The sequence below is a fragment of the Pseudochaenichthys georgianus genome, chromosome 23, assembly GCF_902827115.2.
Source record: "Pseudochaenichthys georgianus chromosome 23, fPseGeo1.2, whole genome shotgun sequence".
Lineage (NCBI taxonomy): Eukaryota > Metazoa > Chordata > Actinopteri > Perciformes > Channichthyidae > Pseudochaenichthys > Pseudochaenichthys georgianus.
The window spans coordinates 15,558,098-15,575,285 of record NC_047525.1 but is presented as its reverse complement, the minus strand read 5'-3'; the positions used below and the strand labels follow the sequence as shown (position 1 = coordinate 15,575,285).

Below are 17,188 nucleotides of genomic sequence, written 5' to 3'. Positions count from 1 at the left end.
TATGAAAGAATCCATTTCCAAAGCCAGACTGCTGTCTGTTATCATTAGTATCAGAAAAAGACGCTGACCTCAAATACAATGATGAATGCTAGGCGGGCAGCCAGGACGTGCCAGAACTGCAGAGTGTATGCGTACGGCTTATCGGAGTCCGGAAGCTCTCTGTAGTCCCGATACCTGATGGGTCCAACAGATGGGTTCAAAGGTCATCACAAAGTAGCACTAAATAAATCTAGTCATGTCAGTTATTCATTGGCCAGCAGAAAAATCTCTAAAGCTCAGTATGTCGACACAGCTTAATAAACACAAGAAGGCAAAACCAATTTCTATATTTATTAAGATTCAAAACTAGAATTATTGTCTTACGCTCTCTGCCAAAAAGTCAAGTTTCAGTATATATTTACATCAGTCCAAAATCACTTCATTTTATTATATGTTAAAACAAAACTAACTAGCTGTTTTTTACTGCAATTACTGCAGTTTTTACCCAATCTCGTAGGTAACACTATTGCAACAGCAAAAACATCTAACTCTTAAAAACTGAAACAAATGGTTGCATCCAATTCCTGCTCCCAACAAACGTTTATTTTTTAGTGCAATAGAGACTTGTAAAATCTTACCTGCAATACTTCACAGCTTCTCCAAATAGTTCGGAGCCATTAGTCATGGACTGTGATTTTCCCTCGAAGTCAGACACCCGGAATATTGAGAGACTGGCGTTAACGTAACCCATCATACACCTGTAGCACATTAAGGAAGTCATTAAGAGGGCACTTTATCACTATATACTAACTCAGAAACTGTTATTTTAGAGTTGTATTCAATTACTTGTAGATGGTTTAAAGGTGGGGTAGGTAAGTTTGAGAAACCGGCTCGAGATCGCTAGAATTTGAAAATACACAACCGGAGAAAATCTGCCACTTCCTTACAGAGCCCCTCCTCCAACACACACGAACGCGCACATGACCAATGAGGGCAGGAGATAAGTTTGTGCCCCGATGGGAGGCTGACAGGCAGGTAGGCCATCCAGTTACTTTAGCCGGGCCGGCTAAAATAATTGGTCGTGCTTTTTACAGTATTACGGCTTCCACAGATGAAATTTTTGTATGGATTTTTTGATTTTTTTTTTCTATTCATTGCTATCGGGATGTTAAGAGCATTCCATGGAATATAACAAAAAGTGTATCTCGAGCCGGTTTCTCAAACTTACCTACCCCACCTTTAAGTACAAATGATCTAACAGAGTTCAGTGTGTTAAAGGCGTCAGACAAGGATCAGTTTGGGGCCTTGTTTTTTATACAGTTTATTAATAACATTGTTTTGTCTCTACTTGTCCACGTTTATGCAGTCAACGCTATTTTCAATTGTTTTGCTGACACTGTACAACTTGCTAACCCTAACCCAACATAACATTTTCCTTTGGAGCTTTCCAAAATGCACTTCCCAAACTATCAAAGAGTATAAATATTTGTTTATAAGATTGTTGGTTGGTCCTTTCTGGTGTGATTAACACCTGTCCCTTGTTATCCATACATTAAACTTTTCAGACATTCACCACTAATTATAACATTTATTCTGGACTGGAGCACAGTACCCAACCAAACTCTACCATATTTTTTCCCTTCGATTTTGCAAGTCTATTCTGAACCTGGAAAGTCTGCCTATAGTTTCTATGAACCAAATATACGGAATTATGCTTAAGGCTTCATTAAAGTTTTGAATTGGATTTTAACCAAAACTTTACGTTTTAAAAAATAAATAATGGAAAGGGACTGACGGCATTAAGAGTCCATCTTTTAACTAACTAGTATTATACGAACCAAACAAATAAACAGTTAATTCCTCACTTACCCCTCCCCTGCTCGACCCTGACCAGCACACGGCCCATACTTGTAGGCATAAACAAGGCGAGGGATGAAGTCTGAGGTAACAGCGATGACAAAGGCGTTGGTGATGACAGACAAGATGCCAATGCCCTCCAGAATGCCATACCAAATTCCTACGACAAACGCATCATTAGACATGAAATTATAACTTCAAACCATTGAACTCATGAAGGCCAACTTCAAAAGATTTCTTGTAAATACAACATTGTGAATTCACCAATGTCTTTGGCTTGTGAGGGCAGAGGGCGCCGCCACTGTGTTACAAACTTGTAGGCGTCCAAACGGATCTCGATAACATTGTTGATCAGCGCTAAGAGAGGGGCCAGAGGAAAAGCTGCCACAAAGATGGTGGTGAAACCAAACTGTAGAACTGAAACAAACACAAAACCATGAGCCTCCAGGTTTCTAGTGCCTGCAGAGGTTCAACATACAGTAACTCACACGTTAGCAAACAATTGAGTATTTACACATTCAGCAGGTAGGAGCAACATCAGCATTCATTCAGAGTCATGTTACTGGACACATAATGAATTTACGTCCAGTAATCACTCTCCTTCAGCTCTATTTTCTATCCATCAATACTTGAGGGAAACATTTGGCTCTGTTAGCAGTTAATGCTCCAATTTGCCAACAAGCACTTGGAACAATGCGCTTATGTCCCATTTGGTCTGTCTGTAATTTGGTGTGGGGCAGGAAGTGTCATGGTAGCTCATAGCAGTGAGAGTGAACATTTTTGAGCTTAGGAAAACTAAAAATATAAGCTGAAAGAAGATAAATTGCTGAAGAGAACACTCCAGTCGAGGGATAATTATTTGTGGGTTCGTCACTACGAGTTACCTGTACTGATAACCTCAGCTTCATAAATAGAGAGAGTTTGTGTCACCTACATACAGTGTTGTAGTCAAGTCACCAATTCTCGAGTCCGAGTCACTCTCGAGTCCCCACTTTTCGAGTCCGAATAGCGGGGGTTTGAGCAGTACGTGGCCTCGCAGAGTTAATCCGGACTCGAGACAAGACTTGTTTCAGTCCGAGTCCAAGTCTGAACTTCAATGTGCGAATCCGAGTCATTGTCCGCGAGAATTCACAAGTCCGAGTTTGAGTCCGAGTCCATCAGTGTGCGAATCCGAGTCTAGTCACGGGTCTAAAAAATCAGCCAAGGTCCAGGACTCGAGTAATCCAAGTCTGCCTACATGAGTAAGGTAATTACTATCTGTGAATAACAAAATGTAGGCAACATACTCATTTCTAGATATTCATCAAAGAGTCCATATTCATTCATTGGCTGTAGGTTGTAATCCTTCTCCCACTGTGGAAAGCTGGCCTTGGCATTCTTCCCATGTTCTCTCCTCAGCCTCCGCCGTGTCCACCAGTTTTGAATCAGCCTGGAGAAACAACAACATACTTGGTATAGGGAAACAAATAGATCAAATTACAACAGCTTTTATTTAGGAAAACAATACAATGGCACTTGATCTGACCAATTTATCTTGGTGTTTGTAGGTTCCTAAAAAGCACTCACGGGTAGCCGAGCTCCATGAAATTGTTCCAGGTCTGTTTCAGCACCATGATGATCCCCATTTGCATACAGAGGTCGATGAGACAGCCACTTGGATGGCACTACAGCAACATGATAAATAAATTGCACATGTTGGCGAAAAAGCTCTAAGATCTAAGAAAACAAAACAAGTATGTACTATTTTGGAAAAAACATTTTGCCTACACTCTTTAAATGGCGAGGAAATCCCGGTAACACAGTTTGATTCACGGAACAGATCAAGTTTATCTAAAATGGTGTGTAAGCCACCTATTATGCAAAATCCACTTTTTCATGTCTTTTATACAAAAATATGTGTCCCCTCTGTGTTAAGGGATGTGGAAAGTTTCAGGAAAAAAGGCTATCTCTCTTTGTCCCGATCTATCTATATACAAATCTGAAAATGATCTATTCAGATTTTTTACATTTGCATTTAAAACTACAGATACAGAGGCATGCTACAATACATGTTCTGTTTGGTATTTCAAGCCAAAAAATATCTGGGACCTAAAATATATTGTAAAAAAATAGTATAATAGGGAACCTTTAAGGGTATTTATGTAAATGTGCACTGTATACAACTAATGTCTCATATGGAATTGTAAGTGACTGTTTATTTAAAAACATTTTGCAGCTGTGAGAAGCTTCTTCATTTACCTTAGAGATACTTTATGTTGTGGTGACCACCTATTTAACCACTGGGACATAATTCAAACTTGGAACTACAGTTGCGGTTATTGTTCCCACACGGACATGTTATGGGTTACCTATAAATAGTGTGTGCCCTCATGGCTCTCTCTCTTGTCGACCCGGGCTGCGACCCGACAACATGTCCTTTGCAGCTTGTGAATAAATCACTATTCTTGCACCTTCCTTGCACCGCCTCTGACTCCATATCTCTCGGCACTACACTGGTGACCCTGATACGTCTTGAGAAGTTTCCGGGACGGAGCCGAACACGGCAAAAGGAACTCGAGTTCCTTTCTCGAAATGCCAGGGTTTGATTGGAGACGTCCGTGGCTGCCACCGGCAGGCGGACTGAGGCTCGGTGCGCGCTCCGCAGAAGGCTGGAGACGTTGCTCGCCATTCCCGCATTGGCTTTCTATCCAACGGGGGGACGATGCATGACCTACTGGGTCGACCAGCAACCCCATTGCTACCTCGTGGGTTTGTTCTTCGGGGCGTGCGGCTGCTAACCACGTGGGGCTAACGACGGCTGGCAGTTACCCATGGCTGCCAGCTAGCGGATAACCACGTGGGGCTAACGACGGCTAGTGCTAACGGCTATCGGCCTTTTTGAGTTTTTTTTCTGGTGCCGGAGAGGAGGTTCGACCAGCCGGTTGACCTCATGTGGACACTCTCACCTTTTTCACCACCTCGACACCGGTTCCAGACGCCACTCACGTTATCATCGACGCCTGGGTGGTGCACTCCTGGACCCCGTCTCGCCTCAACGGTTTTGGATGTCGCCCATGCTGCCATCGGCCCGTGGGTGGCGCGCTCCGGAGCCTGTCTGGCCTCTCCTGCCTTCCGGGGATATCCAGACGCCACTCACGTTCATCGGCGCCTGGGTGGCGCACTCCTGGACCCCCTCTCGCCTCGACAGTTCCGGACGTCGCCCATGCTCCATCGGCCCATGCTCCATCGGCCCATGGGTGGCGCGCTCCGGGACCCTGTCTGGCCTCTCCTGCTTCCCGGGGATGCCTCAGCGCCTGCTGAGGACTTCATGCCCGCCGCCGCGGCACGTCTGCCTGCGGCCGGGTTGCTCTCCTGCTTCCCAGGGATACCTCGACACCTGCCGAGGACTTCGTGCCCGCCGCCGTTGCACGTCTGCCTGCGGCCGGGTTGCGCTCCTTCCTCCCGGGGGGACTGCTCCTCTCTTCCGGGGATACCTCGACGCCTGCCGAGGACTTCGTGCCCGCCGCCGGGTTGCCCTCTTTCCTGCTGGGTTCTCAGCAACACCTAGTGCGGCCCCCTTATGACGGTCCGCGCCCGGTGTGGGTGCCCTCGCCCTCGTTAGGGCCCCTGCCCTCTCTTGTGGCCCCCTTTCGTGGCCCGTTCCATGGCCCGGTCCTCACCTGCGGCCCCACCCTCCTCGGCCCTTGTGGTGCTTCCTCCACGGACGTGGGGATATATTTTTTTGCCATGTTTGAATTCTGGGGGGGCTTGTGTGGTGACCACCTATTTAACCACTGGGACATAATTCAAACTTGGAACCACAGTTGCGGTTATTGTTCCCACACGGACATGTTATGGGTTACCTATCAGTGTGCGAAAAAGTACACGTCCCACCGTCCGGGACGTGTTATTTACGATATCGGACAAGTAGATCTTTCAATTGAATTGTCCGGCGGACAAGTGACATTTTTCGCCCTCATTTATTGACAAATTATAGATAAATTCAGTTTACAAAAGGCAGAAGTCAATTGCAAATTGTACGTGTCCGACATTGTTCGTTTAGAAATGTTAGTTTCGGTTCTGCTTGTCGATTCATAAGGAAATGAATCTCGCCGCTTTCTGTACAGTTAGACGGGGGCGGGGCGGGACGTGTAGCACAGTGGCCGGGTTGGGAAGCAAAACTCGATTCCGAGTAGGAACAAATAACAATTGTCCGGTCCCGGGATTAATAAGAGTTGTGAGGACAGGAGGCGGAGCCCCGCGGACCGCAGCTCTCTCTCTCTATGCTCCGTATCAGCTGATCGCTGCACGGTACAGCTCAGCGTCTCTCTCTCTCTCTCTCTCTCTCTCTCTCTCTCTCTCTCTCTCTCTCTCTCTCTCTCTCTCTCTCTCTCTCTCTTTTTCTACACACAGCGGATCCGCTGGCCGTTTAACAGCCTCATCTTTGTCAAACTTTCTTATGTTCTTTCTCTAACACGTAATGAAGGTTATTAAGCGTTTTAGCTCCCATGTTGTTAATATTGACCGCCATTTCCTTTATGAAGTGAAGCAGCCTCCCTGTCTGTGTCCTCGCGCTGTCCTCACATCCCCAGACCCCCAGACTCGGAGGAGCACAGGGATGTCAGTATTGTTTATGAAGCAGGGTATAGAAAGTACATTATTGAAATGAAAATACTATTTATTTTCTTTTACAAACAGTGAGCAGCTGGGCAGCTGCAGCATGTGTATTGCAGGACATGTGTAAGCGTGCAAGCGTCTTTGAGTTGTAGAAAAGCGCTAGGCCTCACTGTAGGCTATAAATATAATGTATTATTATTATTAGGTTATGTCCTATGTGTTGGACATGTGTGGTTGGACTGTGTCTCACAGGCAGGTTGCAGTGTAACATCAGAGGAGACTGGGCCAATTGTACATTCTCAAACTGCACCACTTAGAACTAACTAAACAATGCAGAGATTATTTTTATATAATTGTATTCAATAACCGTAAGAAATTAAACGGTATGAAGTGATTTGTAAATAGGAATACAGATTTGACTTAATGTTTTCATAAATATATTTTTCTCCCAGTTTGTCATGGGACTTAATTACCCTCTCAAAGAACCGGAATCGAGAACCGAAAATAACCGGAATCGAAAAACAGAACCGAATCATTAAAATCCAAACGATACCCAACCCTATGTGTGATGCAGTAAAATCTTACCGCTCACTTACGTTAGCGGTGTCGTAAAAACCGTGGGAAAATGTAAAATACGATGGCGAAGAAGAAGATTCCAGTGGCCCCAATTTTTGTCCATTCTGGACAAGTGAAAAATGTATTCGGACAAGTACATTGCCAAACTCACTTGTCCATGGACAAGTACTCTCTAAAAACTTTTTCTCACACTGCCTATAAATAGTGTGTGCCCTCTTGGCTCTCTCTCTTGTCGACCCGGGCTGCGACCCGACAACATGTCCTATGCAGCTTGTGAATAAATCACTATTCTTGCACCTTCCTTGCACCGCCTCTGACTCCATATCTCTTGGCACTACAATGTGTTGTTTTAAAGCTTTATAGTGTACAGAACTTTAGCAGTCACCCATTCTATAGTACTTGTTGGTATTTCCCTTTTCCCAGTTGACTTTAGCTGAACGTCACAGTTCCCCTGAGTTGATTGGAGGTTATTCAGAACACCTGTTGGCTCCTAATGAAGAACTGAGAGCAGCAGGGTGCATTTCCCCTCTCAGCCAATCACAGTGTAGGGCGCCCCCTCGTTAGGGCATAAGAGAGCCAGAGGGTGTTTCTCAATGTCGAGTACGCTTGCTTGGTAGCACATGTCTTCCGAGTCACTTGCTTCAGAAGCGAGGCAAGAATACTTCCTGGCATTCGGAAAACGAAGGCCCATTCCCAAACCGCCCCCTACACCCTACCCTTCCGTTTGCGCGTTCACGCGGAGGGTCCGCCATATTGAGGGCTGTTCCAAAGCAACGAGTGTGGAGGGGGAGTGGGCTATCAAGCCCTCAAACAGCGAGTCTACAGCGGTGCAGACTTGAGACCGGTCTCTACCTGACCGGAGTCCCGCTGTGTGTGTCCGTCAGGAAACACGCTGTTTACAAGTAGTTCCAGCAAACATCCACTGATAAACTGCGATGTTAATAACCTCATGATAACCTCATATGTTTTTAACTTAGGATCATACCTGTGTTTAGTCTAGAAAAAGGTAAATGTGTGCATTTTATTATAAAGTTGTGTATATTTACAGACCGTTGCAAAAACTAAGAAGCTTATAAACATCAGGTTTAATCAGATTTCTGAAACCTAGCTGGAGTGAATATCACAACTACAAGTAACTTCACACTGCAGGAAGTTAACTTCAGCAAAGCTATCCAAGGGAGAAATCGAGTTTGTTTACTAGAGCTGCTTTTTCACTTATTTTAGTGAAATAAAGAATGATCAATGTTTATGCAAGCCATCAAATTAGAACACCTTTTAATATTTCCCAGCGGCTTTTATCAACTTTGCAAATGTAAATAAAATCCAATTATCTAACTAAAATGAATTTATAATTTAGAACTACTTAATATTCATAATGCGTTGCTCTTACTACTCTGAAGGATAACAAAGTGATTACTCACTTCTTCCAGTTTCCAGCGGTTGATGAGGCGTAGATATGCTCCAGGCCTGCCAGTAAATCTGTCAAGCCAGAAAAAGAGATATAACTTTAAAAATAAACTATTTATCTTTTCTTTCAAATACATTTTATCCAAGACACCAGTTGTAAAATCCTGTGCTGGACTATTTATGTATGGGTGTGCAGTGTTCAATGCCTAAGAAGCCTTCAGAACATCCAACAGAACCGTTTACATTGTTTTAACACAGGGAAAAGTGTTGTAGTGAATATGTAAGTTCTCCAGGACTTTCTCACCTTCCCAAGAAGAAGGCAATGTAGAAAGTTGAACTGTTGAGGTTGACGAACTGGAAAAGGAACATCTTGAGAGTGAAGCTGTTCTCCCACTCAGACTCTGTCCTTGGCTGTTCTGTGGAAAGAAAGCAGGAACAGTGAGATGAACCGATAAAATACTTTGTTACATAACACATAAGCTGCAAGAACATAAGATCTGCTGGGACAGTCAACTTACCTAAATTAGTGAGAAGAAGAGCAACTTTTTCATAGAGCTAGAGAGGGAGGAAGTTAAATAGTTGTTTTATTGACTAAAAACAGCCTATTAAAAGGTCTGTTATTATTCAACCCAGTCTCACGGCATTTCGCATTTTGTTTTTATTTTACATTTTATAATGTCTGACTTTTTTTGCCATCCGTGAGGAAAAGAAATGGGGCTCAGAATATAGAAATCTGTATTTTTTAAATCTTTTTTTCCTTGTTATTATTTGGTGCAGGCACGAAACATACCACCAATAGAAATACATTGCTTTTAAAATCGTTCTGTGTGACACGGAAAACATGGGGAAATCGTGTTGGTGGACACGAATCAATAGATTACATTTCGTGACTATAACACAAAATGCCATGAGACTGGGTTGTATTATTATCAATGCCTTTTTATCATTTCACCTGTTGCACCACTGATGACAGCAGACACTCACCACGTTGAGGAGCATTATCATGCAGAAGTTGATGCACACTGCCGTTCCCGTGGTCGCCACCTGAGAGTTGTTCCTTATGAGAGCCCAGCCGAAGGCGGCAAAGGTGCTCACGGTGATCACTCGGTAAATTACAATGCCAAACACAGCGGCAATCACCACCAGTATCTGTAACACAATGCAAAAGATTACCACATTGTATTTACATGATGAAAGTACTTTATTGTACAAATATAATTAGATTAAAGCGTTGTAGTAGAGATAAAAATGGCAAAAGAATGAGTTAATTCCTTTAGTAAGTGTCATGAAATACACACACCAGCTGCTTGACATTTTTTTGCCCCAGAAACTCACCATGAAGAAGATCCCAGATGCCGAAACGATAAGTCGGCTATATTTGTCAGTGAAAGCTTGGTACGGTTCAGGCTTTCCAGATATAGGGTTCATCCTCTCCTTCTTGGAGTATTTAGCCTCAAACTGAGGGCGTATTTCGTCCTGAAAGACAACGGACAAGACACAAGTGAGCCAAAGAAAGCAGGGAATGTAGAGGGATTTAATACACATAAGGCTATCATGTGAACAGTATTTCTGGCTAAAACCATCAGAATCTGTTTATAAACGCTGTCCTTTCTTCTGTTCTGTATAACCAGATTGAGAATCACTTTCACACCGCCAAACCGCAGTCTTTTAAAGAACATCTGCTCTAAAAGATCTTTCATTATTGAAGTGTTATAATGGTATGCTTTTTTTGAGTCATGAATTGATTTGAACTCCCTTGGGGCAGGCACTCAGTAAATATATTCCATCAAACTAGTTTAGAGCCAGAGCTGCTGTGCAGGCAACAATATTGTCAGTGTCAAAGCCAAAACAGGTTGGCTGAATTGAAGTGCAAGGAAAAAACTCAATATAAATATAGATGGTAGCGAGTTTCATATTTGTAATGTCTTCCCTGCGTTCAGTAGTTAAAAAAGTAGCTACAGAAATACAATGTCCACATGAAGAACACAATCACCTCCTCTTCCTCCCAGTCAATAAGGTCCCAGTCATATGCAAGGACAGCTCTGCGCCTTTTCCAGAACTCTAAGAAGACCGTAGCTGAAACACATTAAGAAAACATATTCAGGGGATTCATGTGAACCGTACTGAACTCCTCATTGTATCTGATTTTACAACCTTTTACATATCTGGTAACGTTCACGTTCAGGGTAAAACACCATGATGTCTTTGCAGAGACACATTTTCAAGTTTCCTTGCATGAAGTCATTCTGGAGGATAAACCCTTAAACAAGTAGGCATCCTCCAGGATTTGGAGTACATGCAAGACATGCATATAGTTCTGTGAACTGTTTATGAGATGCTGCATTATCTCTTCTCTTCTTCTTGAAAGAGCAACATTTTTTTTATAATCCATACCATATTTAATAACATGAGAATATTGAACATGTTATACATAAGTCCAATATTTATTTCCCTCTACGTGCCCGTTTTTGGTCTCAAATACAGTCCTGAGGGAAACTAAGCTAATAGCAGCTAATTGCTCCACTTTGCTAACTTTTTTTTTTAATGGAAATAAGGTTGGTGGAAATACTTAAGTAAATCAAACAATAAAAGTGCGGACTGCTAAAACAAAACATAGCTGAAATACACTAACATGCTTTGTAGAGCTGAGGGGAGTTTGCCACTACAACGACCACTTTCACATTACACAGAGTTATCTGACTCATTTTCATACAAACAAATACAAACATATTGATTAGTGCAGCTTTAACCTAGCAGGATAGCACCACCCTGGTCAAAATGTCAGAATATGGAACTACAATTTAACAACTGTGTTCAGCATTTCATGTTACATGAAATATTCTGTTGGAGGACGCTCCCAACAAAATGAAAAGGTAAAATCGGCACATAGAGCTTTGATGATGCATTGCCCAACAGACTAACCCTACAAAGAGAGAACAGTCACTATCAGCTTAAAAAAGAAACATTTACAAAACAAAATTCTCAAAGAAAGGTGAAGGCATAGAAAAAAAGGTTCTCTGTGCATGTGATGCTGACTGACAAGTGATATCTAGTGAAACCAACTGGTTTAAAGCCAAGATAGTTAGACTTTGTGAACCTGCCTGTGTTCGGGCATGGAGGGAAGCTATTGCTGAACAAAGTCCTTTGAATAGCTTACTGATTGCACAACTAGCTGCATCTCATCTCAACTCTGAAGCCTTTATTCTCAAACCAATGCTTGTCTTTTTTGATTTTCTCTTTGGTTTCCACCTCCGTACATAGAGCAGCATGTCTTGGGTGTGAGGGCTCATCTGTTTGAGAAGGGCACCACTTCCCATGAGGAGGCAGCAGGGGAGCACACTTCTAAAGAAAGGGATTTGAGCTGCAGAGCTTCAAATATATTCATTTAGACAGCAGATTCCAAGAAGCAGTTACTGTAAGGTCAGTACCTAGAGCACTTTCAGACATTTGAAACACTTTAATCAGGATAAAAATGTTGAACTTGATACTTATTAGTTATTTATTTTAGTGTGTCTGGCATGTCTTCACAGCTGTGAAAACAGCTTCATCTTCCACAATGCTCTTTAAAGACTTCAGCTATGCTAGTTTAATATCATGTTGACATGTTTTAAGTCAGATTATTTGTGTGACGATCTGTGAGTGTGTATTGTCTCTTTTTTTTGCAGAAAAGTTGTTATATATTTACCTTTTTATTTGGAAAAACTAAGACATTTGGTTTTTGTCTTACTTGTAACTTATATACTTTGCTATTGCTATAGTCTGTCACAGTGAATGCAAAAAATAATTAATACTCCTTCAACACAAATTAAACTCCTACCCTATTTCATTTTGCTGCATGCCATTAGTTTGCAGTGAGTTAAGAGTTCTGTTACGTAATAAAGGTTGTTAAAGTTAGCTTGAGAGATACAGTAATTGGATATTTAAAGTTCAAATTTGACCTTTTTACTTCCGAAAGAAAGATCTATTATAACGCTGATTGGATCAAATTGTCTTTAACCCATTATGTACAACATTTGTAAATGTTAATACCTTAAAATCACCTACATTTTAAGGTACTGGACTCCCAGCATTCACAGTTCACACAATTTAAAATGCAAAAAAGATAAAAAGCCAAATCGAAAAAAGAAATGTGATCCTTTTAGTGTGCAGAAGAAATCGTTATTCATTTAAGAATGTTTACACAAGCAAATGGCTATTCCCGGCTACACAGGGAGGCTCCTGGAGCAGCGAGGACTGACTGATGGGATATCTGCAGAACCCAAACCTGACCCAGCCAGAGGTCACCCACTGGGAGTCAACCCCACTCCTCTCCTCAACTGGTACTGCGACATTTATCATCAAAGCTCATGTTACCTTATAAGAGATCTACTGTTGTCAGTCAAAGTGATTACATTTTTTTCAAATTGTTCATACATTTTTACTTTCCTTTGACTTTACATTAGTCCCAATATATCTGCAATTTGCAATACAATATTTATCAGTGTGAAACTGATATGTTTTCCACTGTCCGAGTGTCTGAATTATTAACACACACTGATACAACAGGGCCTTCACTGTAGATTAAGTTTAACACTTAAAACATGGCCTCACTTTTGAGTTCCGTATTTAAGCTTTTGGAATGTTTAAATGTGTGTAATTTCCCCAAGAGTTTAAAAAGTACTTTATAGAACTGCATGAATCTTAAAGATCCACTGTTATAATTTAGATGCAAATGAGGCTGCTGGCCACGCCCCTCTGCAAGATGATTGGTTTAGAAAAACACAATGGTGCTCTAGGAGCAGATTCAGGTTATAAGGTGGGCGGGTGTTACCTTGGTTGTTTATTGGCTTATGGTTGAACAACCCTAAAAAACATTGTGACATCACAAAGTGGCCAAAATCTGATCAGCTCATTTTCAGACAGGTTTTTATATAAATGGATCAGGACAAAAAGAGAGTGAGAATCTTTTTTGAGGAAAACGTTCAGACACGAAAAAGTGAATTTTGCATAATAGGTGACCTTTAAGTATACATGAACGATGTCCTGCTAGTGTTTGTTTACTGCCTTTGTATTAATCTACACAACCTCATTAAACCTCCTGTGCTCTTTCCCCGAAACAGTTAACAACACCATAATCGTGCTGGGCGTGTTGACCTTTGCCCTGCAGCTGTGTTTAGCTCTGCTCTTCATGCTGAGATGTCGGAGATTTGACAACAGAGTACAAGAGGCTCTCAAACACCCGGAGACTGCTGGCAAACTCATCGGTGAGCCTTTATTGCTAGTTCTTGTTTTAGGTTGGTCATTAGAAAACAAATGATACAATTTAAACTTCACAAGTGGTATGACTTTTTATTTTTCAACTAAGATACTGAACTGATGCCTTAGGTCATGTTTTGTAGCATATTCTGTATTAGTGTTATAAAGATTTAATCATGTTTTGGCATGGGATAAAGTGAGAGAAGTAGCATGAGTTAGGTATGTTGTGAAAGCCATCTTACTTGAAAATGGCCTGTCAACAAATTGTATTTTCTTCACTGGAGTCATTTCTTATTTATTTATTTATTTCTATTCCTCAGCCCTCTCATCCTTCCACATAGAAATATACAAACAGGCCAGCTTTCAGCTATGTGGCGTAAGCACTGCCACACCCTCACCGATCGTGACAGAATCACCTGAAGAATATGAACCCTTCAAACACCACCTGTTTGCACCTTCCATACCCTGGGACCTTGTTCAGCGCTAGTTATTGATGATAAGAGTGAATGCATCCTTTTTGCATCCATCATGTACAATCTACATGAAATGCGATACTCTGTCATTTAAAGCTGCAATGTGTAAGAAATGGAAGAATTGAAATGCATAACATAAAAAAAGTGAACTAAAATAAAGGTGAAGCTGCACTTTTGATATGAACAAATGCTAATGTGTATAACTTGGAAAGTGTTCATAGTGACAAGAGAGAAAATTATCCCCCACTGCAGAACATCCCCTCAATTCTAAGCTGCGTTTTAGCATCTTTCAGTTTATTTATTTAGTTTTTTACAGCCTGCAACTTAAATGTTTTGCTTCAGTCCCACTGCTCTTATCAGTTACACTTACAGTAGCAGTAGGCTCTGATACATCTGCAAGTTTCAACTGAGCTAAGAGAAGACATTTAGTAAATGTGTTATTTTTTTTCTCTCAAAAAGAATCTTGTCCACACAAGCGCTGTTTTAAATATCTCCAGCCAGATTAAAAGATATCAAAATATGTATGCGTTAAAATATAAAAAGTCCTTTTAGGAGGTTATTGGGCCATGTCCAGAGTTCACGGATGTTTTAAAGCCGGCATTGTATTTTACGTGGCCTCATTACTTAAAGAAGAGTTACAATGGCCAACGCTGAAGTTTACAAGCCAAAAAATCTCAGTTTTCCTATACACAGCAGGACTGATAACTGAGTTTCTGAAATATTGACACTTCGGTTGGTGACATGTCTACATGAAATGTCTGTTGTGCAACCCCTTGTAGTAAAAATACCTGTTAATGCATTATTAGTACATATCTAAGGAGCTTCTCTAGGAGGTAGGAGTTTTTTTCAGAAACGTCAGCTGTTTGACTTACCCCATACAGCCATGAATACAGCAAAGAAGACTGTTGCACCATTGTCAAACAGATGGGTGACCTGAGAAGATGCAGGAATATGACGGGATGCCACAACATGTTATAAAAACAAAATGTAGCTTCAGGTTCCCAGTTAATACTTAAGCAGTTTAGCATCAATCACTGACCAGTACATTTCTGAACATACCAGAGATATCTTTAAATAAATCATTTAGGTGCCTTATCATTAAGGGTGAAAGTGACATATTAAACAAACATTTCCATTAGTTAAAAGTGCTAATAACTTTTCTAGGACATAGGATATGGTGTTGGTGTGTGGACAGTACCTTGGCGTAGATGCAGCTCTCTGACAGCCTCAGGTAGGGGCAGTACTGGTCGCAGATAGGGCACATGATGATGTCTGTGGCCTGGCAGATTTCCTTACTGAAGGACAACATGTAGCCCATTAAACTCTGGTAAAGTTGGTATTACAATATCCAGCAACATAGTACTAACCCAAACTGATGCCACTTCTTCTTCTGAAAAAGTAATTTGATGACAGAGCACAAATGCATCTACATCCTAAGTACGCACATTTTGTTTCCAGATCACATTTAAAGAAAGCTTAAGCTGACCAAAATGTCATACACATGACAACATTTTAAGAATTAGTGGGCGAAAGAGTTGTTGTTTATTACCATAAAGGAAAAAACATGTGAAAATTAACATTGAATTCCTGTTAAGAATGTACTTTAAAGTGGAGCTATCATGCTATATTTGAAACATATATTGTAGGGCCATACCTATATAAAACATGTCTGTGAAGTTTATTTTTCAAAATACCAAACAGATCATGCATTTTAGCCATGCCTCTATTTGCTCTTTTCCAGCCCTGTTTTTGCAAGGGCTGATTCTGCTTTTGTGGCAGACTACAGCGCCACGTACCCCCAGTTTCCACCGGGTCCGTCTGCGCCGCACTGCACCGCGTTACGGCTGCGCCGCGGCGGTCGTAAGGATCGCGGCCACTCTAGTCAATGGGTGTTATTCCACCAGAACCGGCGCAGCGCTTCTCTAAAATTAGGATGAATCCTATTTTTGCCGCGGCGCAGCCGTAACATAAGGTCGGGCAGGCAGCCCCCCCTCGCAGGAAGTGGAAAGGTGAGCATCCGGGCCAGGCCCATCCCCCACATATACTAATTTAGCAGACCCCCCTCCTTCATCACAACACCTCCACTACGATACGCACAATGGACGTTGAGGTTTTCATCAGGGAAGTGGACTATTACAATTATTATTAACTGTGTCTGTAGACTACAACACAACAAAATAGGAAATTTCTAACAACAATAAACACAATTTAAACAGACACAAAAATAAAACATTTAACTACGTAGCCTACTTACTTTCTTGTAGAAGTACAAATGTCCAGGATGCCCGAATCAATAACAAAACTGTGAGCCTGCACGCCAGGGTGGGATTTTCACGGCGGCCATGACGGCCATGGCCGTCGTAGCCCCTCGGTCTGGCCGTTATGCCCCACAAATAATTGTACGTCCTACGGCCACCATGGCCTTTGGGCCCCTCACACTGTTAAAAGTTGCTTTAAAAGCGTCAGAACAGTGGTTTCTGAACTGCATTATGCTGCGTTCACAACAGACGCGATGCGAATACTCGCATTGCTCTAACGGTACGTCCACACAGCAGCTTTAAACAAATCTTCCAACGCTTCCAACGCTTCTCTGCCCATTGACTTTGAATGGGGATGACGTCACTTTGCCTCGCTTTTCGCCGAACTGCATTGTGGGGGAGCGAAGCGAAGATTTCCAGGATTCAAAAGTTGAGCAATGTTCAACTTTTGAAGCTGAGCTGGAAGCGTCAGCCAATCAAATCCCGTTTATGCAAATCTGACAGTACACGCGCTAGCCAATCAAACCACGTGTATGCTGGGAGAGCCAGACCGCAGTTCATTTCCTCATATTCCAAACGAGAAATTACGGTAGCAAATCACCCGGTTCTTTACGACCAGACTATTTACCGAGATACAAACCGGAGGAACCAGGCATGGAGGGAGGTGGCAGAGATAGTGGGTGAAACTGGTAGGTTTTTGCCTGTTTGGGGAGTTTATATATATATTGCTCGCATAAAATCCTCGGGGTTTTTTGCTTTGTATGTCGGGAGCGGGAGATTCATGTGATTGGTTGTTGGTCGCGTTGC

General features: G+C 42.0%; 1 protein-coding gene across 4 annotated transcripts in view; it reads right to left on the bottom strand.

Moving 5' to 3' along the window:
- LOC117439257 (anoctamin-4-like) overlaps nt 1-17,188 on the bottom strand; it is a 93,013-nt gene that overhangs the window by 4,125 nt on the left and 71,700 nt on the right. For 2 of the 4 annotated variants that reach the window (XM_034075106.2, XM_034075107.2), the window contains 14 exons: nt 15,322-15,418; nt 14,996-15,056; nt 10,409-10,491; nt 9,751-9,891; nt 9,400-9,564; nt 8,934-8,970; nt 8,720-8,831; nt 8,430-8,487; nt 3,403-3,500; nt 3,123-3,265; nt 2,101-2,253; nt 1,849-1,996; nt 618-737; nt 69-174 (listed from right to left, as the gene is read on the bottom strand). In XM_034075106.2, the coding sequence (XP_033930997.2) occupies nt 69-174; nt 618-737; nt 1,849-1,996; nt 2,101-2,253; nt 3,123-3,265; nt 3,403-3,500; nt 8,430-8,487; nt 8,720-8,831; nt 8,934-8,970; nt 9,400-9,564; nt 9,751-9,891; nt 10,409-10,491; nt 14,996-15,056; nt 15,322-15,418 (1,522 nt within the window). The remainder of the gene's footprint in view (nt 1-68; nt 175-617; nt 738-1,848; nt 1,997-2,100; nt 2,254-3,122; nt 3,266-3,402; nt 3,501-8,429; nt 8,488-8,719; nt 8,832-8,933; nt 8,971-9,399; nt 9,565-9,750; nt 9,892-10,408; nt 10,492-14,995; nt 15,057-15,321; nt 15,419-17,188) is intronic. The other 2 variants (XM_071201761.1, XM_071201762.1) reach the window with 2 other exon arrangements.